A 22,782-nucleotide genomic window follows, 5' to 3' on the forward strand; every position below is an offset into this window, starting at 1 on the left:
TTAAATATGATCAAAAAAAAACAAAAATTACACAGGATTGTCAATTTACTAATTCTACAAGGGAAATTTCATATCCATAAAGCAAAATTTGCTAAATCGTGACCAGCTTTTACTCACTTCAGAAGTAACTATCCAAATCATTAATAGTAAGAAAACTTTCTATATACCTGATCTACTGCAAGATTTTAAGGAATTATAATTATATAACCCTAGCCCATCTCATCTTGTGTTTTATGTTTTTGATGTTTATTTTTTAATCCACTCTTCTAATTTTTATTTATTTGTATATATTTTTATATTTATATATCCTTTTTTTCTCTCTCTCTCAAGTTATTCTATATCCACTGCATAGCAAGTTTTTTTTAAAGTTTTTTTTTAATGTTTTTTATTTTTGAAGTTTCTCCTGATGCCAAAACTGTAAAATGTAAAGATGATAAAAAAATAAATGAAATAGTCTATGGTAATACACTGACTATGGATAAGTAGCATACCTCATACAACCCCCACTTCAAAAAATCTGAACTATCCCTTTAATTAGGGGGGGGGGTCAGACCCACCCCCACCCCTGTAATTTAAACCCTGATCCCTACTGGGAAATTTAAGCCGCTTCCAACTTTGCCTTTCTGTCTAGTTTCTATGAAATGGACAGGCTACTCGTGAGCCCGTCGGTTTAATTCCCCAGTATCCCATACAGGCTTATATCTGATATATATCCTACTTGCATGATTGTCTGATGTCAGTTAGGCTACTATTCGTGAAAGTGTTTTTATTCAGCAAATCGCCGGCCTGCACCAACGTTTTACAACTTTAATACTGGCTTTGATGAAGTGCAGTGCGACTTTGTCGCTTGTATGGTGTGTTGCTCCCTCTCTAGGTTCATTAAAAGCAACCAAAAACTGAACATGAAACCAGGCACCAAAAATGATTCGGGGTATTGATGAAGACCAGAACAAAGTTCACCAACAGTTGACTGACTTTTCTGGCCAATCTTAGCTTTAGAGGCGGGGGATAGAAAACGTGCAAGATGATAGCCTACATATGGGCTTCGGTTGCTCTGAGGAGAAGCCGGAGTCAGCAGAGGTAGTCCAGCAGTGGAAGAGAAACATTTCGAGAAGATGGTTTCAATTAAATCGCCGTATCTGGTGCCGGTGTCCTGCGCCCAGGCTCTGCTCGCTGTGGGCTGTTTAACTGTCGCCTGCCTCGCTTTCCTGCTGGTTCGCCAGCTCGTCAAGCAGAGAAGACCCCCGGGCTTTCCTCCTGGTCCATCTCCCATCCCAGTGATAGGGAACATAATGTCTCTGGCCACCGAGCCGCACGTCTTCCTCAAGAAGCAGAGTGAAGTTCATGGACAGGTAATGACAGCGCATTGTCAGTGCTTTTTTACTGAGATGGCCTTATAGCCTACAAGAGGTTTCAGACTTGCATGACACTCTTGCGCATGCACACACATACCCGCACACATAGGGAACTAGTTGGGAAAGGAACAAAAGAGACTCGCCCTAACATTTAGCGGTCTGGAGCATTTGGAGGAGAATAACCGGCTCACAGGGGCTCCCCAAAATAAAAGCCCCCTCCTAAAAATACATATAAAGACACAGACGTCCTTTTGGTGGCACAGTGTGGTATTTTAAGTTTAGACACAGAGCTGGATAGATCTCTACCTATCATGTCTCTAATTGTAGAGATATGCCTAATATAATCTTAAAAAGGGGTCAGAGTCTGTTTTATCACTCACTATTTTGTCTGGCTCCTGAAAACCCAGTTTGGAGACTGATGTTAGTGCCAAAGTGTGGACAAAAGCAAAATGCAACATGCCAACAATTGGTATAAATCTAACAATCCTTGACACTTGTTTGCATGGAAATATGTGCAAAGAACAGAAGGAGTACAGTTCTAATGTTGCAGTGTGTATCTTTCAGATTTTCAGTCTGGACCTGGGAGGGATATTGACTGTGGTATTAACTGGATACGACTGTGTCAGGGAATGCCTCTACCATCAAAGTGAGGTGTTTGCTGATCGCCCATCGCTGCCTTTATTCATGAAAATGACTAAAATGGGTGGTAAGCTGATAATATAGGATTGCAACGCATACACATTTGTCATTCAACATTAGGTAAATAATTGCAGCTGCCATGATACATTATTTAACTCCTCTGTTTTACTCTTTTTCAACTTCTCAGGGCTTCTCAATTGTAAATACGGCAAAGCCTGGATTGAACACCGTAAACTGGCTTGCAACTCTTTCCGTTACTTCGGCAGCGGCCAGAGACAGTTTGAAAGGAAGATCTCAGAGGAGTGCATGTTCTTTGTCGATGCCATTGACGAGCACAAAGGAAAGCCCTTCAACCCCAAACACCTGGTGACCAACGCTGTGTCCAACATTACCAATCTGATCATATTTGGACAGCGTTTTACTTACGACGACCGCAACTTCCAGCACATGATTGAGATATTCAGTGAGAATGTGGAGCTAGCAGTAAGCGGCTGGGCCCTCCTCTACAACGCCTTCCCTTGGATTGAGTATGTCCCCTTTGGAAAACACCAGAAGCTGTTCCGCAATGCTGCTGAGGTGTATGACTTCTTGCTGCAGGTTATAAAGGATTTCTCCGAGGGCAGGGTGCCACATGCACCTCGCCACTATGTTGATGCTTATTTGGATGAGTTGGAGCAGAATGCAGGAGAACCCAGCTCCTCTTTTTCCTATGAGAACCTCATCTACTCAGTGGGTGAGCTTATTATTGCTGGCACAGAGACCACTACTAACACCCTGCGCTGGGCCATGCTGTACATGGCTCTCTACCCCAACATACAAGGTCAGTTACAATAGAAGCATCACCCCAATATGAGAACATTTTACTTCTAATGTGAGCCTGAGAGAGCTTGTAGGCTGCTCTAAGAGTTATGTAATTTTACGTATAAATAAATGCCTGATGGTGTCTTTTTTTCCCCTGCAAAGAGAGGGTGCACAGAGAGATTGACAGCTTGCTGGCCAATGGGAGAGCACCCACTTTGGAGGACAAACAGAAGATGCCTTACGTAGAGGCTGTTCTGCACGAGATCCTTCGCTTCTGCAACATTGTCCCACTTGGTATTTTCCGTGCCACCTCCCAGGATGCAAATGTCAACGGGTACGCAATTCCCAAAGGCACCATGGTGATCACAAACCTCTACTCAGTGCACTTTGATGAGAAGTACTGGAACGATCCAGGTGTATTCTCACCACAGAGGTTTCTGGACAGCAATGGCAACTTTGTGAGGCGTGAGGCATTCCTGCCATTCTCCTTGGGTTAGTCTCTTTATATTGATCCTAAATTCCAACAATCTTGATAGAAAATAAAAACAAGACGTAAATCACATTTGAAAATTAAGAAGATTTCCTCACATACTTCAGTTTTTTTAGATCAGTGAAACTTGCAGGTATCTGATGCTGACACGCTATCAACACAAACATTAAACCCAACTAACACACATGAATGTGCATCGAAAGAAATTAGGTTTTAAATACACTGAATTCAAGTCTTTGGATTAATTATTCTCAGTGCAACCTTGTTCCCCACTTAAATGAAAAATAAAAAATAAAACTGCATGTATCATGTATACATACTAGCATCATATTTACATAAAATCCAAACCCACCTTTCATTATAAGAATACAATAACACTAAAAATTTCCTTTTTGTTAACCACTAGCAATAGAGCAATACCATTTACTGTAAATCAACATTTGAATTTTCTTCTTAGTCAATTTTGATCACAGTACATTGCCCATATCTGTGATAGCATCCATTAAATCCAAATTCACAACAAATAATGAAATGAATGAATAAAATGGTGAATGTTTTGAGGTCAAGTTCCTGTTCTCACCATATCATTATCACAGACATTCAGAGCATGAAGAAAAGCACCCGCAATCCTCAGTTAAACCCATCTGTTCCACATCTGTGGTGTTTGTGCTCCCCAATGTATTTCTTGTATTTCAGAGGACTTGACTGAGTTGGCCAGATGTTGTGCCTGTGTGTGTACGAGAGAGTCTTAATGACATCATTTCCTTTTACAGGGAGGCGTTGCTGCCTGGGTGAACAGCTGGCCAGGATGGAGATGTTCCTATTTTTCACCACTTTGATGCAGAGGTTTCATCTTCAGTTCCCTCCTGGAACAATTCCCACCGTCACTCCCAAACTGGGCATGACCTTACAGCCCAAACCTTACTCCATCTGTGCTGTCCGCAGGCAGCAGAAAAATCCCGGCTCTTGAGACACTCCTTATCACAAGTAGGCAAGCAGGAATTTATTACAGCTTGATCAACTGTTTGAGCAAGAATTTGATTTAATTTTGCACAGCAATGCAACCACATGATACGGGTGGAAAAAACTGTATCGCTCTGGATTATAGCGTCCAGTTCCATTGCATCAGAGTTTTCAATGACAAGGACTTTCAGTTAGCAAAGTAGCTTGACTGATGGACACGTAATCCAGTTTATTCAATGACTCTTGAATTCTTTTACTGAGCAAAATGCATGTTTGCACAATACTTTTAAGTAGCAGGGGAGGCAACAAGACTCGGTGCTGAAGGGATATTCTGGGAATACTCAGGTGCTATTGATTTAGTAATCTGTAACTCAGGGTTGCTCTGAGCCCAGAACATAAAATGTCTATGATCCGTGGCGTGGGAGCGATGGGTTAGGTTGATATCAATGATGAGTACACCTTTTATGGTTCATAGCCCTGAATCCTCAGGACAGCTTTAAGTCAGAGAAATGACACCACTGATTTGTACTAGTGAGTCGAAATGGGACTTTCTAGGAAATTTCTGCACACTGTGTTAGACCTGGACAAGGGCCAAGGTTTACATCATGTGGGCTGACTCTGACCCCTTCTCCAGGGATAGCGCTTTCTGGAAATGAAAGGCTAATGCAACTCTGATGGATTTCTAGAAACTGACTATGTAACACTGGTTTCTGCTAAATGGTGCTAATCTGTACTCACAAAGTACTTCTTTTATATGTTTGTTTGTCCTTTTTTTTTTTGCAATGCTGATTTCTTTGTGTGCATTCATAAAGTCTTTTGTAAGATATTAAAGGTTGTCCTGTCATCTTTAATTTGCTGCTAAGCTAAAAGAAAACAACTCAAAATTGACAAAGATCCCATATTTATTACTTTTGTGTTCCATCCATGTATTAACACCCTACATTATCTTATTCTATACTTCAAAAGGTAAAAGCTTGCTGATTCTGTATCCCAAGTCCCAGAACACCCAACATAATCATTAGTTATCATAAGCTGTAAACTGTGTTCATAAAGGTGAATACAGAACTGAAGAAGTCTCTCGGATGAGAGACCAAAAGTCCTCAAGAATCTTTATTATTTTGTTAATTTTTTTATATATTATTTTTTGGGCATGTTAGGCCTTTGTTTCATAGGACAGCTTAAGACATGAAAGGGAAAGAGAGAGAGGGGGGAATGAGAAGCAGCAAAGGGCCGCAAGACAGAACTGAACTTGGGCCCGCTGCGTCGAGGAGCCAACCCCCACCCATGGGCACCTGCTCCACTAACCAAGCTATCTGGGCGCCCGTCATCAAGAACCAAGTCCAACTACCCTTGAATTGAACCTTACTTGGAAGGTGAATACAGTTTTACCTCTCCCCGCTAAGCACTTCTCTGCTATCAGCAAGGAATTCAATAAAAGGTGCTTTTCTTCTTCTTTTTGTCCTCTTGGGGGCAGAGCAACAAGCTGTTAACACGCTGACAGAATAATGTCAATATGGCCAACGTGTTGGTAGACACAGAAAGCCTTAGCATCAATTTTAAGTCAGGTTGCAGACGACCTAGTGAATGCAAGTTTGAGTTTTCACTGTCATTGAGTTTTCCTCTCTACCAACACCTGAAGGAAATATCTGTTTCTTTAGCTGCTAAATGATCCACTACGTTCACCAGATAACTGCTAACGGTGTATGTCTGTGGCTGTTTGTTGCTGCAGAGGTAGTGTACACTGGGTCTTTATAACTTTTTTTTGTGCAAACAACCTAGTCTTGTTTGAGCCAAAAACAACGACAGTAGGGTGAGTGACCCGAAACAGTCTAGTTGCAGGTCCTAAAACCAAAACAACAAGCTCAAAGACACTTTGTTGTTAGTTCAATCCGGTACTGCAAAGACGGGTGGAAATTGCCGGTGGGTTTGTCATCAAAAAGAGTACTCTTTCACATAACCTCTGACAATTTGATCCTTTCCAAATGTAAACATATTTATAACAGCAGCTTTAAAGGCTCTGGACACCTACAAAGGTGTTTTCTATTACTAAGGTTGTTTAGACCTCTGCTCAGGTTGAAGTTGGGTGTAGTTATGCAGGGTATCATGCCCTAATATACTGGAACTAAAAAAGGCTTACATGTCCCATCTTATCAAGTGCAACCTAATGTAAATTAAGCAGTTTGTACACACCCAGTGTCCTGAGAACCGGTCTAATCAGGCTTTTAAGTGAAAACACTTGTGGGGGTGTGCAAACAGGTGTGTTTTAGGTTAAGCTCATTATAGTTTGTTTACGGTGGGTTGGACACAAAAAGAAAGTAAAATTGTATACAAGTTCACACAGACACAGACACACAAATAAAAGTCAATGAGAACTTCTGATACTTTAGGGATGGTGTTTTATGACAGCTATAAATAACAACAAAAATCAGTTGCCCCCACAATGTAGATAAGGGTGAATGGTTACATTAGACAAACGCTCATATATCGATGCTACATAAAGGAAACAACCATTCATAGATGTATTTATGGCACAATCTGAGGACACTGTGGTTTGAAAGACTGCAGAGTGAGAAGCCAACAAACCTTTACAACTTAATGAGCCAGAATATGTTGGGTTGGGAGCTACTGAGGTTTTATGATCCAGCATGGGTCCATGTGAAAAAGCTGTCAGAATGTATATGGCTCTGACCTGAGTCCAACTCTGACTCTTGACACCGTCACTGCCAACTTGAGCCTGGTGGAATATTTGACTTGAGGTGTTTCTCTTGCATGAACAGTACTGGAGCCCAGAGAGATTCTGCCAATCAGAGTATCACAGCCCACAAACTACTGTATGTCGGTCAAGTTTGGCACGAGTTGGGTCGACTGAGACAATAGTGATAGAGAGAGATTATGAAGAATACAAGAGTGGTTATGATACAGAACAGGGAGAGAGGCCTGTGAAACCTAGCAAAAAAAAAATCTAAATCAAAACACCTAACCCCACTGTTCCACACCTGTAAATAGAAGAAGATAAAAACTCTGGAAACACAATGGTAATTACAAGGATCTCAATGTACAATATGTCAGCTGCGTGTAGAAAACAGATGCATTCAATTGATTATTTAAAAAAAATATATATTTATATGCACATACTCTTTTGTACAGCGGCTAAACACTTGTTTGGTATTTAAATGTGCACCCCTGTATCTATTGTTTTGTCTTTAAATATTACTACCTTGATTTACACTGCTTACTTAACATTTTCGCCAGAAATGTGTGTTTTAGTAAGTTAATAAAAGGAGGTAGGCAACAATTCTGCCTTCCCTTTCATAAAACATCCAAGTGAAATGCCAAGAGTTCTTAGAAACAAAAATAGAGAACTAGTAGGAGTAGGTATATATATATATATATATATATATATATAGTGAAATTAACCCTGGATCTCCTCTTTAGACACTGGCTGAGTTATGGGTTTGGCAAACACAAAAAAAGAGAAAGAGGTTGGGAGAGATTTGGCTAAACATCAGTGTTTGCCTGCTGACTGAAACACAGATGAATAGACATTGTACTGTTTGTTTAAAAAAAACAAAAAAAACGAAATGTCCAAATATACCGTTCTAGACCTGCAAGATTGTGTTGCTGCAGGAGAGACGTTTGCAGTCTGCTGACAATTAAGATAAGCTTTTCTCCAGTGATGTTGTCAAAAGGTTATGCAAACAGTGTATGAATGGCCAAGAGACAGCACATACTGTATGCTCCTCCATCACAGAGGATTGCAATTGCTTGAATTTGTTTGTAGTCAAGTTGTTTATTAAGAGATTACAAACTACTTCAGTCACCCAGATTTTAATTTATCTTACTTTTTAAAGTGTATTTCATATTAATGACAAAAATTCTTGCAAAATAATTATTCAACTTTACGTGAATCCTGAGTAACCTTTAAAAAAATACTTAGAATCAAATAAGGAAAATGAAGAATCCATTCATTGAAACAGCACTCCTGATCTCAATGCAACATATTAACACCAAAGGACATTTCACTGATTAAAAACAAACCATTACTGAAAGGACACACAAACATACACACAAATTACATACTAAAATAATTCAAATGTGCTCTCTTTCTCCCTACTCATTCTCATTATCACATTCCCGCCAAAATAGTCACACACTCAAACAAAATATAGCAAGGAGAGTTAAAGAATCCAACAACCAAAAAAAGACGGGTGGTACACGAATAAAAGCATCAAAAATGATGCAGATATAATGCTATTAATCAGTCAACATTTCAATAATGTCTCTGTGACTGAGTCTGATACAGTGTTTCGTGTCGCCAGCAAGGAGAGAGAACTACACAAGCCTAGGCTCTGGGCCAGTATGGACTCATTAAAGGTTCAGACGGGCACATTTTAGATATATATTACATAGATATATAGATAAATATCAATATATCTATGTATATCTATATTTATATATAATTCAAAAATATACCTGACATTGAGGCTGAAACAGTCTCAGTCTCGTCTTTCCGTGTTTGAACTGTTCGCTTTGGTAAAGGGTGTCACTCGCTTCATCATGTCGCTTGCTTCATTATTTTTACTCTACCTTTCAGTTTTAAATAGTCAGGAATTGTACCTAAGGGAGGTGTAAGCGCTTTGCATTCAAGGCAGCATCACAGCCAGGAGGGCGAGTTAATGCTGGACCCCGTCCATACTCTTCTTCTGCACCTTTTCCTCTACAGTTCTGGTGCTTTTTTTATTCTGGGTGCACTCGACTCTCCATGGGGTGAAAGTGCATAGGAGTTGGGCTCCCACTGTTGCAGCAAGGATCCGCTCACAGTAGTAAGGCCTTTTTGTTTCTCCAAAAACAATGGGACTGCTTACGCATCTGAGTGTCTGCACAGTGAATCTTTCAAAATGTGTGTTAGAGAGAGAGAGAGAGAGAGAGAGAGAGAGAGAGAGAGAGAGAGAGAGAGAGAGAGAGAGAGAGAGAGAGAGAGAGAGAGAGAGAGAGAGAGAGAGAGAGAGAGAGAGAGAGAGAGAGCAACGTGTGTTTTATGTGCATTTGTCACCTGTGTGTGTGTGTCTGTGAGTGTGTGTGTGTGTGTGTGTTGGTGAAAGGCAGGTGGTTGAGGGACTGCCTCTCCTCTTCTTTTTCATGCGACTCTGTCCTTTTCCTTCTTCCTCCTGCTACTGACGCTCCTCTCCCTCCTCCTCCTCCTGGATGACCTGGATGTCATCTGACGGGGAGGTGGGCAGGCTGGCTGGCAGGCTGGGGAGGAGGCCGTCAGGCTGCTGCTGTTTGCCCAGCTCTTTGCTCTTCTCCTCCTCCTCGATGGTCTTCTTCCACACCTTGTGGTTCTCTGTCAGGTGCTGCATGATGCTGCAGAACAACCTGCGGCGCCTCTTCCTCCTTTCTGCAATGGAGAAAACAAGGAAATGTTTCAGGAAATCTAGATGACTCAGTTTATGCATAGTAAACTTGACAGTACTGGCGAGCTGTCGGTGTCTTACTTGGGGCCAGCCCGTCTTCTAGCTCGTCATCCTCATCTTCATCTGTGTCTGTGTCCACCTGCCCCTCGTCATCATCTTCATCTGATCCCTCTCCATTAATCCAGTGGCCGGGAAGAAGGCCAGCGGCGTCGTAGGAGTTACAAAGTGGTCCTACAATATGGGTTATGAAGGACTCCTGTAGCTTTGCCAGCTGCGGGGAGGAGCGGTCCATGAAAGGGCTGATGGGTAATCCCAACCCAGCTTCCTCATCACCCTGCATATATAAAAAAAAAAAAAAAAAAAAAAAAAAAGAGTGTGGTCAAAATAGTCTCAGGGACATAGATCATTGATGATGTGCCTTGATACAAACTACATCACAGACACAGAGGAATATTACCTATGCAGGGAAATGTATTATCATCATGTTGTAAATTTGAATCCCTGGGATAAACTATGTAGGGATTATTGATGTCAGTTGTTAATCTGAGTTTTTTGTTTTCGTCTCTCTCCCCTTTTTTCTTGTTTGTCCTTGTTTACTGTATTTGTAACCTTGATGTTACGTTTACGGTAGGGCTGTTTAAAAGATGGATTTGATATAAATGTGTCAGTTAAATGTTCATACTTGTATTTTGGGCTTCTCAAGAACATGTTTACATGCCTTAATGTTAAAAAAAAAATGCTTTTCCTCATACTGGTCGTCTGAATATACCTGTATAACCCTCTGTCTGAAATACTCAGTTTTAGCACCTGTCTCTTTGAGGTAATGAAAAACTCCAGTCTGCTCTGATTGGCTTGTGAAAAAAATATAAGTTCTAAAGCGGTGGCTGAAGCCTGCATGTGACATGGGAAGTTGAGCTAAATCTAAATGGCTTGTTGAATTCTATGTTTTCTAGACAGCCCATAAAAACACAAGTGTATGTGTACAATCACTAAAAAAAAAGGTGAATTTTTGATAATATGCCCCCTTTAAGTTAGGAATAGGAAAGATAAAGATGTAATTTCATGTTTGTGTTAATTCAATACCCTCCGGAGCATAAGCAAGCAGTCTGTACCTGCTCATAAAACTCATTGACAATGCCTTCTGTCCACTTGAGGTGTAGGTCACGAACTTTGGCCGGCCCATTGATATCTGCCAGCTTGATACACACTTGGCACACCAGCAGCCTGTCGTTCTCATTGGTCCAATCAATTCCTGGACTGTTCACATCATTCACCTGTTAACAAACAAGCACACAAACAAAGATGGATGCCTTGTTACAACTGGACAACTGATTTTTCCAGCATCCATTATGCTGCAAGCTGCTCAACTAAACTGCAACGTACCATCCTCCTAATGTTTCAATCAATATTTTGCCAGAAATTAAAGGATCAACAAATCGATAATGATCTATTCTGATCATACAACTCAGATTTCTTCATCTCAGACCTTGGCATTGAACTCAGCCAGGAAGTCAAAGTGCTTCTTGAGGTCTGTGGCCAGTATAGCCTCGATGACGAGGAAGCGAAAACGCTTGAACTCCACGTGATCCAGGTTGACCAGGAAGTTGAACTCGGGCCGGGAAAGATAGAGGCTCCAGGCAGACGCAGCGTGGTGGTTCTCCAGCACCGACCTGTCATTGTACAGTACCGCCTGCACCGCACGGGAGGGAAAAGCAAAGCGGTGAGAGAGGGGAGAGATGGCATGCTAGGAAGATTCCTACAATTTCCTTTAAAATGTCAATAACACATTTGCCTACATAGTATGTATGCATATGTGTAACACAACTTGTATTGACTTTGAAAATAGCACTTAGTAAATGAGATAAAAAATGGACAGGACGTGGTTATGAAAGTAGAAATGTAACAGGTTTAAAGTGTAGCTGTAGGGAGAAGCAGGTTAAAAGCAGTTACGGGGGCATTAGACAACACAAAAGGCTTAAAAGATACTTTTAACAGACATGGTGGTTGTCAACATTAATAGTAATCAATAGATTGGGTTCAGGGTTCCATCTCCTTTCTTGTAACCCACTTTCCTGGGACTTAAAAAAAAAAAAAAGAATCAGTGGGGGTGCCATTACTGGTCATGTTGAGAAAGTACAATATTTAAACTGGGACATGCAGTTACCCTTTTCACCCTCATTTACATGGCGGGGAGAGAGCCCAAATGGCTGTGTGGTGTGGAGTTAATTATACATGATCTCTCCTTGAGACACAGTTTGGAGAGATAATTTAATAATTAGAAATTGGATTTATAATTTATCTCGGGACATCAAATAATGATCACCCTTCTGTAAACCTTGCATCAAAAAAGGCTACTTTTAAATCACACTATGCATAGCTTGGCTTTGTGTTATATAGTATGTAAGGAAAAGTCATCTAAGGAAAATGTTGACTTTGAAGTTAAAGATTAACGGTAAAACTGGAAACACAGGGTTTGGATACTCATAATACATGAGGACACAACATCATTTCAAGTGAATTGTTCCTAGTTCCGCAAATTCAACAAGGTGCAAACATGTTGCATTTCATGTCCCTCAGCACAGAGTGGTTAACTTAGGAAAGTACGGACAAAGGCATAAATGCTGATACTGCAACAAATGCAGGATCCAAAATGTTAGACTGCTTTATGATTCTCCATGGAGGATATTGTGTATTTCTTTGTAAAGCTTGGACAACTGGGATAATAGTGCATGTAATGTACAGGTATAATAGAAATGTTTAAAAAACGCAGTGCTCCAGTGATAAAAAGCAAATTGGTCACCAAGTTTGAGAAGATCACCAATGAAAGACATAAAAACTCATGTAGTTCATTTTAGCAGGAAGGACACAAGTTTGAAAAAAAGCTACGATGACATCTAACCCAGTGTGCCAGACATCAAGTCCAGGACTGTCCTGATGTACACAAGTACAGGGCCGATGTTCGTGGTGTCAATAACTTACTAGGCATACATATATACTAGGTATACAGTATATGAATGCTGACTGGCAGGGGTTATTGAATTTCTCTTAGGGGAGGTTAGTCTCCCTCCCTCAGTGGCTCGTGTATATACAGATGTGGTGAAATGTTTTTGCATAAACCCATAGTTTGAAGATCTGATCTTTTGTTTCTGTAAGCACAAGTGTGTTTATGTGTCCCGGTGAGATAAAATTAGTTTGTCAATTCATTCTAAAACACCTTAAAGTACCAATAAATGCCTATTTTATCTTAAATTACCTGAGGTGCATTAGTGGCTACTAGAAAGGCATTTGTGCGACCGGGATGGTCATAGTCGTGCATTGCAGCTGCTACATAAAGGGCCATGAGCTCCAGGGCAGGTATGTTCCAGGCCAGGCAGCCATAGCTGTCATCTGAAATTGAGGAGCTTTTGGAGGAGGCGTAGGATATCCTGCCTGGAGAGATCCCACTATCTGAATCTGGAACATGAACAAGAACACTGTCAGTCACAGTGATGGAAAACAAAGTGTAGATCTATTTTGATACATAGATTCCGCCATTTTCTCATCCCCGTCTCTCTTTCCACGCTTTTCAAATGACATCTGTTTTGGCAGCGTCAGTGTTCGACTTCAGTGAATAAGCCTCAGGTCATTTCTAATTGTGCTTCAATATTTTTAGTAGATTAAGTAGAGTATGATGGGGTTGAGTAAAGGACACACCCAATAAAAGAAGAAACTTCTAAAAGTCACAAGCTAGATAAGTCAGAATTACTGTATTTCTGACATCAGAGGGTGGCGAAATAGAGAGAAAGAGTCTTCACACTATAATGTTTCTCTTTATTTGGTGACCTAATCGGACAATTCTTTGTAAGATTATTTTGTAAAAACGGCTTGGCCTGAGACATCTAAAAGGTTTCACACCTTTACATTATGTATGCTGTCTACATGCCAACTAGAGACTAATCGTTTTAAGGGGATATGCGGTTTCTGATGTTTAATTGTGTTGCTATAACTGCTTAACAATCCGCATTCACCCACCTAATAATCTGAATTCTCCCACAAGCTGCTCATTAGGATTGGTAGACCAAAATGTATTTAATACATTACATGCAAGTTACATTTAGAAGGTTTTTATTTATTCGTGAGATCAGAGAAGTCCATTTAGAATGGTCACTGTGTGCAGGCTTTTATAGAAGACTAAATGATGCCAGTCAAACAACTCAATATGTGCGACACTGGCTATCATCTGGAATACACATAAGAGATCACATAAAGCAGTTATGCATTTAGCCAATGATGACGCGTCTGGATTATAACATGTGTTTTATAAACTGTAACAACAATCTTTGACCACTGAGTTTATGAGACCTACCTGTGTCACTTCCTGTCACATGCTCACTGTGAATCTGCTGGAACCCGGGAATTGGTCGAGTGGTCAGGTACCAGACAGCATGGAGCACATCAGTAGCATGGACCCTGTTGTGATCTGTAACCATAATAGTTCATTGAAAATAAACCTATTTTTACCATGTACAGTACACCAGCACACAATTGAAAAATTACATAATTTATGGATAACTAAAACTGCCTCTTAGCTTTGCCACACAATGGCAAATTATAAAATATAAACATCCTGGAATAACACATCAACAAACTCCAACTATGAGTCTTTTAATTTCTTGAACACTACACAGTGTGATACTTACAGGGAATGTCCCTGTAGCCACTTTCCAGAGCACAGAAGTATGCCATGAACTCCCTCACTGGGATCTTGAAAATTTCAAACAGACATGTATCCTGGAATAGGGTGTAAGTCACCTGTGGAAACACAAGCCAGCTTTACTGAACCAGCATTCAGAACAGGACAGATAACCAGCACCCTCACTGATAGTCAGTAGAACATTAAACATAACTTTCATTATCATAGAATAATTTCATTGTCTGCTGAAAAGTAATATGTAAGCTAAAGAAGTAATTTGAACTCCCTGAAATGTGTATAAATTAATAATAATAAAATAAGTGTTGCACATTTACAATATATGTAAACTAAAAGTCCTGCTAGCAGGCTGCTATGATGATTATATCCAACTTCATGGAATGGTTGGATTTCTTTATCAGGAATGGACAGGCCAGCCAATTCAAACACATCCTACTGCAGCTACAGGAGATAACTGGTCTGTGCTTGTTGTACTAACATAGCTGAGTATCCTTCCGCTCTTCCCTCCCGTTCGGTCCACCAGGTCAAAGATCTGGAAGTTCCAGGTGTTCATCCTCTCCATGAGAGCCTCATGTTCCTCCAGCATAGGATCTACTTTGAACTCCTGCTCACCCTGAGCAATCACAAAACATTGTAGAGATGAAAACAAGCACTTTTTTTATTGACACATAATGTTCTGAACAAAAAAACTAAATCCATATATACTTAATCATTGTTATCAAGTCTACGTACAAGTATGAGCTAACTGTCTGAAACAACTATGGCTGATACGTATTGGAAGGAAAAATACAAATGACATGACAAATGGAGTAACTGTTCCATCTGCTGTGCTCCAGTAAACAATTGTATCGGAACTAGAAGCTTGGTAACCACACACCTCTGATTCCTGAGTCTGTTGGTCTGTGCTCGAGCTCTTCAGCATCTCCTCCTCCGCCTGCCCCTGGTTCCCTGCAACGCCTAGCCTCCCGTCCCCAGACAAGTCCGCCTCCACGCTCTCCTCCCTGATCAGAGGCTCTCCTGGGAACTCTTCAGCCGCTGCATACACAGAGCACAGTAAATGGAAAGCCTTAACGCACGAAAGCGGGCACCCACAAGCACGCACGAACACACACACACACCCCCACACCTACATATAAACTTTTATTATATATTTTGCTCTACATTATCACATTGCTTTTCAACGTACAGTGGCTAATGTGGTCAAGAAGGTTAATAGTGATTGTAGATAACTACTGAGAAAAAAATGTATAAGTCTAGCTATTCAACACATTATAAGTTTATAAATTCAACCTTTAATTGGAATATCACAGGGACAAGAAATAAAATGTGAAATGCTTATTCTTTTCTTTACACCTCTGTCTGCATTTGTGTGCACAAACTTGCATTATATTTGGAGTCCAGCAGAGGACAGCATTAACACCTTAAACTGCTTACAGAAGTGTTACTCTTTCAATCTTCAAATCCGTAGCAGTGGTCAAGGTTGTCTGCCTCCACATCAATGTACATTAAATTAAATTGTATGTACCTGAGCGCCTGCGTTGAGCCTCATTGGCAAATGGTTGATAGGAATCCCCTGTATCGCCGCTGGAAACGCCCTTGAGCATCTGACGACCACAGCTAGAAAGGACACAGATTCACAGCAAAGACAAATTGCAACACATCTTTTGTTAGAAGCACTAACACAACAGTAACACCGTAACATGCCACTTCATTACTGCAGGTCCCACCTGGTGCACAGGTGAGGAGGGAAGATGGAGCTACGGAAGGCCTGCTGGAAATCAGGCGAGCTTAGGGTGTAGCCCAAAGGCTTGTGCAGGTTCAGATTGACACTTGGCTTTGTCAGGAAGTCAGCTGTGTCTGGGAACTCCACAGGCGAACGAGTGACAAGAGACGACGAAGAACCTGCGCCTACTGCGAGAGGACCGTGGCTTGGGGAGGTGAGTGGACTCAGGCTCGGAGAGGCGCCTGGAGAGGACAAAGGGAATATGGGAAAAGAGAGAGGCACGGGATTCGGTCAAAACATGAGCAATTAATCCATATGTAGTGTCTTTGGGAAGTTGTATGGTTAAGTCTCACCTGCTCTCCTGGACCCTGCATGATAGGTGAGGGTAACAGAGGAAGATCTCTGCTTGGGAATGGTGAGCAGATTTGGATTGGGCCCATTAGACAGACCAGAGCTGGAACACAAAACACATATATTCTGCACTAGCTCTAAAATACAACATGTAATAACCATATTTTTTGCACAGATAAGGAATGAGATATCTTATGCTCGATATCTCACTTTCAGGTGTTTTGCCTCAAACTCAATAAAAAGCTCACTTCCAACGTAGCTAGTCTCTACTGCCATCCCGTGGAGACATATTGACACTACACCCTGGTATCAACGCCAGGTTTATTTTTTGAGTAAAAATGAACACTGTATAAAGGATTTGTTTATAGTCACTAAAGATGCAGGATTTTCTCTCGAAACTTGCAAACAGGAGGTACCGATATTATATTCGACTTAAACTTATTCCTTGATTGTGTAATTATCTGATCTGTTTCTTAGTTTTTACTAAGAGAAGAGATATCAGAAGAGATATTAAGAGATAACACTATACTATGGTGTGGTAACAAGTCCTTGTGCTTCTGTTTTCTCTGCGCAAGCTGAAACTCACACAAGGCTTACAGGTACATTTTATTGTGGGCAGAAACACAATGGAAGGAAATGATGGAACACAATTTCTCTCACTTTCTTGTTTGTGGATAACACCTGATATAAAACAAACAGAGAGGATCAGTCAGTTTTATATATAAAACTTTTTTTTGTACATTTGTTTCTCAGCTGATGATAGCAGAATCTGGTCTGCCCCACAAAGCAGGGTTTATAGATTAGAAAGCTAACTTTGGTATAGGTATGTAAAGGAATTGAGGAAAAGGTAAACTTGTGAATCCAATATTTACAATTAGGTTTCTCTATTCAAAACCAAACGCAATCTACATTTCTCACCTGGTTATCTCAATACAGATGTTAACTACACAGCTGACCTGGTTTCCTGTGAAGTGCACTATTTCTATTTATTAAATGAAGAGGATTTCTTTCAAATTTAGAAATCACTGAGGCCCATTCATAACTTCAAAAGTGAACTCAATGTGCGCAGGTGCTGCTGAGCAACCTGAGGAGGAACATGGCTGGAGTACAGTCACTTTATTCAGATCTAGCAAGAATAGCCATTAATCTGCTCCAAAACTGGGCAGATTCAGGGTAAAGTACAGCCTAGATGATATGTTTGAGCAATTCTCAAGAGTGTGTGTCTGGACGTTAAGTGCCTATGTGTGGGTACCTGGTCAGGTTGAGGTCCTGGTGGGGTCTCTTGCCACTGTTGCGTTCCCAGCGTAAAGACGAAGGGTCAAGAGGTGGGAGTGCAGAGCACGAGGAGGAGGAGGAGGTGGAGCTGCGCCTGGGCTGAGGGGTGGGAAGGCTGTTTCTGCTGCTCAAACCCTGATGGGAAAAAGAAGTATCCAGTGTATATATATACTGTATATACTGTATATATATATATATATATATATATATATATACATATACACACAGTATGTTTTTTACACAAACTGACGATGCTAGTCATATACTTAAACATTATCACATGTGAAAAACAATGAAGCCATTAGAAGGCACCAGCAAAAAAAACACAGGGTTGTAAGGGCCTTTATACTGGCTCAACGTTTCCTACAATACAACATCATGGAGCAACACAACACATCATTTCATCAAGTATGTTTATGGTTGAATTCTCTTTTCTACCTTGTGACCATCAAGATGAAGGATAAAATGACTGTTGCTCTGTTAACTTTCCACAGCTTTAAAATGATTTTCACTCAATTAAAACTGCCGTCTCTGAAGGAACAGTTAGTGTCTGAGTTAGTTCCTAAATTTAATTTTAATTACATTTTTTAAAATCCGTTTATTGATCCCCTATGGGGAAATTACAATTTACACTTTTAGATACAAGGACTCCTTCAGTTCTGGGACTTTTTGTTTGACTGGAATGGGAATTGCCCATCTCTTTATGTATCCATACTAGGTTGGTGCAATGGTAATACTTGTACCAACCTTTATGGGTTTCCTGTCAATCCTCTCTACCGAGTCCTCCACTTCATCACAGGGGTAGAAACCCGGGAATGGGGTGAAAGGGTTGACCCTGGGCCGGCAGGAGCCTGAAAATGTCCCCATGAGGCTTGAGATGCTGCGCAGGCCTGAGATGGTGTGTGGTGAAAGAGAAGAGTCCATCAGCAGGTCTGACACCAGGTTCCTGGCCTCGTTGATGACTGAAAGATCCACGCCGTTGCCACTCACTGCACCCTGCCATATGCGCACATACATCACACATATTAGGGAAAAGGGCAGCACACACAAAAGTAGTTTTCAAAATGTTCGTGGTAATTCTTTTATTTTTTTTAAACGTGATAGAATAGATCCCAAATGTTGGCTTATGGCTTGTTTGAGACAGTGTTGTCTCACAGCCTTCTGCTGGAGTGTACTGCAATATGGAGAACAAACAGTGTGACAACCTACTGATTCATAGCACTAACCTAAAAGGATGTTTGGGTTAGCCGTGTTGCAGTAGGAACAATAACAACTACAGTATAGAATATAAAAAAATATCTTAAGCCCATATGAGAAGTGTAGTGCGATGCTTACATCTAAAGTGGAAGTGTAAGAAAACACAACAGGTGTGATGCTTGCTTTATTCAGGGCAGGTTTAAGGTGGGAAAATGTCCTGGCTGGCTTGGCTCTCTGTCTGACAGTAACAAGTCATTTTTGTTCTGTGGGAGCTAAATCATTTGACAGATTACGCAGATAGTTCAAACAAGAAAAAGAATATTAGAGTAAGATAAAATGTGGCATGCCAACAATTCCATGGCCATAGTATGGCAGGTTTTACACAATGTGTATTTAAAGATGTCAGCAAGAGAACTGAATGTCCTAAAGATGACTTATGGGCAGCTTCTACTGTTGAACTAAAGAGCCCGCTCTCTCTAAATAGATATGTATTATCTGTGTGTTACCTGGATGAACCATGCACATGTAACTTCAAAATCATGACATGAACACAGTACTGACCTGATATTGTGGTTTGTACCAGTGTTTCAGATCCCAGTCCCACAAGATCATCTGAAAAACACAAGAGATCAGTCAGTCAATTCATCATTGCAAATATTGTTTGTGCATAACAGTGAATAGGAAATCATATTTCCCATAGAAAGAGCCCAGGCTTTGACCTATGCTCCAATTTCAGCACAAGGACTAATTAACTTTTCAGCAAAGGCATTAGAAGTTCAACGACAAAACTTCTGCTCATCTATTGTGTCCTTTACCATAACACACAGTGTAGTAACAGTTTACACTGAGGATGTCCTGCACCACATGATGCACTTTTCTAGTACAGGTATGCTAATGCACAATGCCTTAGCGACAACAGACTGAGCCCTTTCACTAAAAGCAAAAGAAGAAAAGCAAACCACTAAACCACCACAGTGCGTCTACAATGGAGCTATGAGATCTTATCTGGCTCCAACTACGTCAATCGGCAGCATTTCCACACTATATGTTGGTACCCAAACAGGAGGTCTCACACGTTATAGTGGTTTACAGTTTATTGCAGGTTTTGTAACACTAGGTTGATAGACCTGAAATAATCTAGTCCTTTAGCACAAGTATAAGTATGGGAAAACATATTAGTTTAGATAGCATTTAACTAAATTTGTACAGTCAAATTATACTTTTGCAGATTTACTGATTTTCCTGCATGCATTTCATTTTGTCAGCCATTCACATTTACAGTAAGTGAAAGCACTGAAATATATCACTTTTGACAGCATAACAATTGAAAACATAAAGTCAACTATTTGTGATGAATCCTAGTCCAAGCTGTCATGCAGCAGCAACACACCTATTTTGGGTCTATCTTCATGTTTAATGGGTAGAAATACAGCAGTGTGCTATGTAAAATCTGGGCAGTATACTTTTCTTTTAAGAAGCCAGCATGCAGTCTCACCCAGCACCACAAGAGGGACAAACACAGAGGATTTTTTAAGCCTCGTTTTGAGAAACTCCACTAACACCAAGGACCTCGGCCTAACGCACTAAACACTAAACACACACCCTCACAAAACCTTCTTTTTACCATCACCCAGTCATCATATTATCAGGAACAAACAAAGCACATCATGTCACATTAAAAATGTGAAAAGATTTGTACAATGTCAAGAACTTCAATAAGATATACTATCCAGTAATTTAGCAAACCAAATTAAAATCAGATTTCTATAGTTAAAATTTAATGTACACTCTTTCACTACTTGTCCACATTGTGTGATTGCAAAAAGAACACATGGCAGTCTGCGAAAGCTTTAAAGCCAGGTTTTTAATGTAAGAAAAACATTTGTATAGTAGCTTTTCTTTCCAGCTTTCTGTAATAGTAATGATTTTAAACAGATGTTTTAATTTTCTGCATTTCATGCATACAATGCACTCAAGCTATAACTAAGGTTGTTAAATTAATCAGTGGCTCTATCCCGTCTCTTCTAATCAGTAACTGTTTCATTGATCAAAGTGGGATGTTGGGTGTTTGTCATCAGCATCTGTACAATGCTGCCAAACATTTAATATGGCAAATAAGCCCTGCCATGGCAACCCAACATAGAGGCCAGCAAACAATGCTCCATACACCATGGCAACAGGATGGCGGGAGACGGCCAGAGGACAGAATTGTTGGCCTTCTGCTTGTTTATGGAGAGAAGCAGAAGGGCTCAAACGTAGAGGTAGATGGGTAAAAGCTGAAGGACAGGATGTCATTAAGGATGGGAAGGTGACTTAAGGACAGAGAACTATACACAGAGATAAAAAGAAAAGAAAAAAGAAACAGACAACTAAATATGATGTACGCTTGGCCTTCATTTACCTCAACTAAAGATAAAGTTTTGTTCCATTTTCTATTGACCCTTAATCTCACTACACATAGTGTAGTGGGATACCTTCGCCTTCCACTGTCTTTGTGTTGCCATTCTAAACTTCAGAAGAGAACGTCCTCTGAGCTTGAACCAACAATCGAATTATATTCATCTTTTTTTGGAGTAAAATTCTCATAACACACTCGACAGCCATTTGAATTCCAGAGCTCGCCTACCCAAAAAACAAGCCTTCCGAGGCTATTTTAAAGAGTTGCCGTACCTCCATCCGGCCATGCGTCTGGCGCTTAGATCAGCCCGAAAAGATTGTCATTGGTTTAAAGAAATGCCAATAAAACCAGAGCAAGTTTTTCTTTTATCCTGTATTGTTGTGTGGACTAGCCAGACCTTCCCCCGCAGGGCTGTGGAGAAAGGTCTGACAATGCGAGATTATGTGCAAAGCAACAGTTTATTTACAATGAGGGCCTTCTGCAAGTGATGAGATTAAAATCTTGAACAGGAGATATTTTCTTTAGGGTTGTTATGACAACATGACATGAGGGCAGACGCAGAGATTGAGACACACAACTCAGACTCAGCTGCTGACACTTAAGACTCACGCAATTCATTTATTCTTTTTCTTTTTTGAACCATTACATATATTATTTATTTTGAACTACTTTATACTTCTACTCAGTTCCGTATACACACACACACACACACACACACACACACACACACACACACACACACACACACACACACACACACACACACACACACACACACACACACACACACACACACACACACACACACACACATATATAATAGATATAGATAGATAGATAATAATCTATTATAATTAATCTATGTAATCACAATAATGGAATATTTTGCCCTTACTTTTAGGTAAGTAATGTTTTGCTTGCATGATGTTTTAATTGTAATTTTTTTTTTTTTTTAAACAATATAAATCAGTAATAGAATAATAAATCATGCTTTAAGCCAAAGCTACTAGTATTAAAAAGAAGACATGTAAATACTTAGATTTTGTGCGGACATTTGTGCAACTGCTAATTATAGATATGGGTCATGTCTGCGTGGATGTCAGACAGCCTACCTTTTCAATTTGACCTCTACTGCTCATATATTTCACTACTTTTTATTTTAAATCTTCAACAAACGGGCACAGACGGGGCTTGTTAGACTCATTCAGTGTATCTGCCATTCTGTGTGCACACCTACATGTGGATGAAAATTATTTATGGTGTTGGTATTGACAAAAAGGAAATAACTGCACTATATTTATGCACACCTGCACAAATATATAGATTTAAAGCAAACAAAAAGAGACACACACACACAATCAAACATGCACTTAAATGCACATGGAAAAATAAAGTGCATGTCAAAATATCACTTCACACACACACACACACACACACACACACACACACACACACACACACACACACACACACACACACACACACA

At 40.3% G+C, this 22,782-nt stretch overlaps 2 protein-coding genes across 3 annotated transcripts in view; one reads left to right on the plus strand and one right to left on the minus strand.

The window, feature by feature from the left end:
• The first annotated feature begins 958 nt into the window (after positions 1–958).
• Positions 959–4,365, plus strand: LOC117951119 (vitamin D 25-hydroxylase). The gene is made up of 5 exons (XM_034882703.1): positions 959–1,352; positions 1,920–2,061; positions 2,182–2,814; positions 2,958–3,287; positions 4,059–4,365. The coding sequence occupies exons 1-5, from the start codon at positions 1,116–1,118 to the stop codon at positions 4,253–4,255; spliced, it is 1,539 nt and encodes a 512-aa protein (XP_034738594.1). The 5' UTR covers positions 959–1,115; the 3' UTR covers positions 4,256–4,365.
• A 4,898-nt stretch (positions 4,366–9,263) lies between these two features.
• Positions 9,264–22,782, minus strand: part of pde3b (phosphodiesterase 3B) — a 41,047-nt gene continuing 27,528 nt past the window's right edge. The window contains exons 2-16 of one of the 2 annotated variants that reach the window (XM_034881453.1): positions 19,460–19,510; positions 18,449–18,697; positions 17,679–17,836; positions 16,429–16,529; positions 16,080–16,317; positions 15,878–15,969; positions 15,230–15,387; positions 14,831–14,965; positions 14,342–14,453; positions 14,008–14,121; positions 12,916–13,115; positions 11,149–11,352; positions 10,775–10,936; positions 9,744–9,996; positions 9,264–9,646 (exon numbers count right to left, since the gene is read on the minus strand). In XM_034881453.1, coding sequence (XP_034737344.1) covers positions 9,420–9,646; positions 9,744–9,996; positions 10,775–10,936; positions 11,149–11,352; positions 12,916–13,115; positions 14,008–14,121; positions 14,342–14,453; positions 14,831–14,965; positions 15,230–15,387; positions 15,878–15,969; positions 16,080–16,317; positions 16,429–16,529; positions 17,679–17,836; positions 18,449–18,697; positions 19,460–19,510 — 2,454 coding nt within the window. In that variant the 3' untranslated portion in view covers positions 9,264–9,419. Of the gene's footprint in view, positions 9,647–9,743; positions 9,997–10,774; positions 10,937–11,045; positions 11,353–12,915; positions 13,116–14,007; positions 14,122–14,341; positions 14,454–14,830; positions 14,966–15,229; positions 15,388–15,877; positions 15,970–16,079; positions 16,318–16,428; positions 16,530–17,678; positions 17,837–18,448; positions 18,698–19,459; positions 19,511–22,782 lie in introns of those variants that run through there. The other variant, XR_004657905.1, reaches the window with a different exon arrangement.

The sequence above is a fragment of the Etheostoma cragini genome, chromosome 1 (assembly GCF_013103735.1).
Source record: "Etheostoma cragini isolate CJK2018 chromosome 1, CSU_Ecrag_1.0, whole genome shotgun sequence".
Taxonomy (NCBI): Eukaryota; Metazoa; Chordata; class Actinopteri; order Perciformes; family Percidae; genus Etheostoma; species Etheostoma cragini.

Excerpts from the sequence above, each read along its gene's own strand:
- LOC117951119 (XM_034882703.1), top strand. The coding sequence starts at position 1,116 with ATGGTTTCAATTAAATCGCCGTATCTGGTGCCGGTGTCCTGCGCCCAG. Across the intron at positions 1,353-1,919 it reads AGAGTGAAGTTCATGGACAG|ATTTTCAGTCTGGACCTGGG; the intron begins GTAATGACAGCG and ends TGTATCTTTCAG. Across the intron at positions 3,288-4,058 it reads ATTCCTGCCATTCTCCTTGG|GGAGGCGTTGCTGCCTGGGT; the intron begins GTTAGTCTCTTT and ends TTCCTTTTACAG.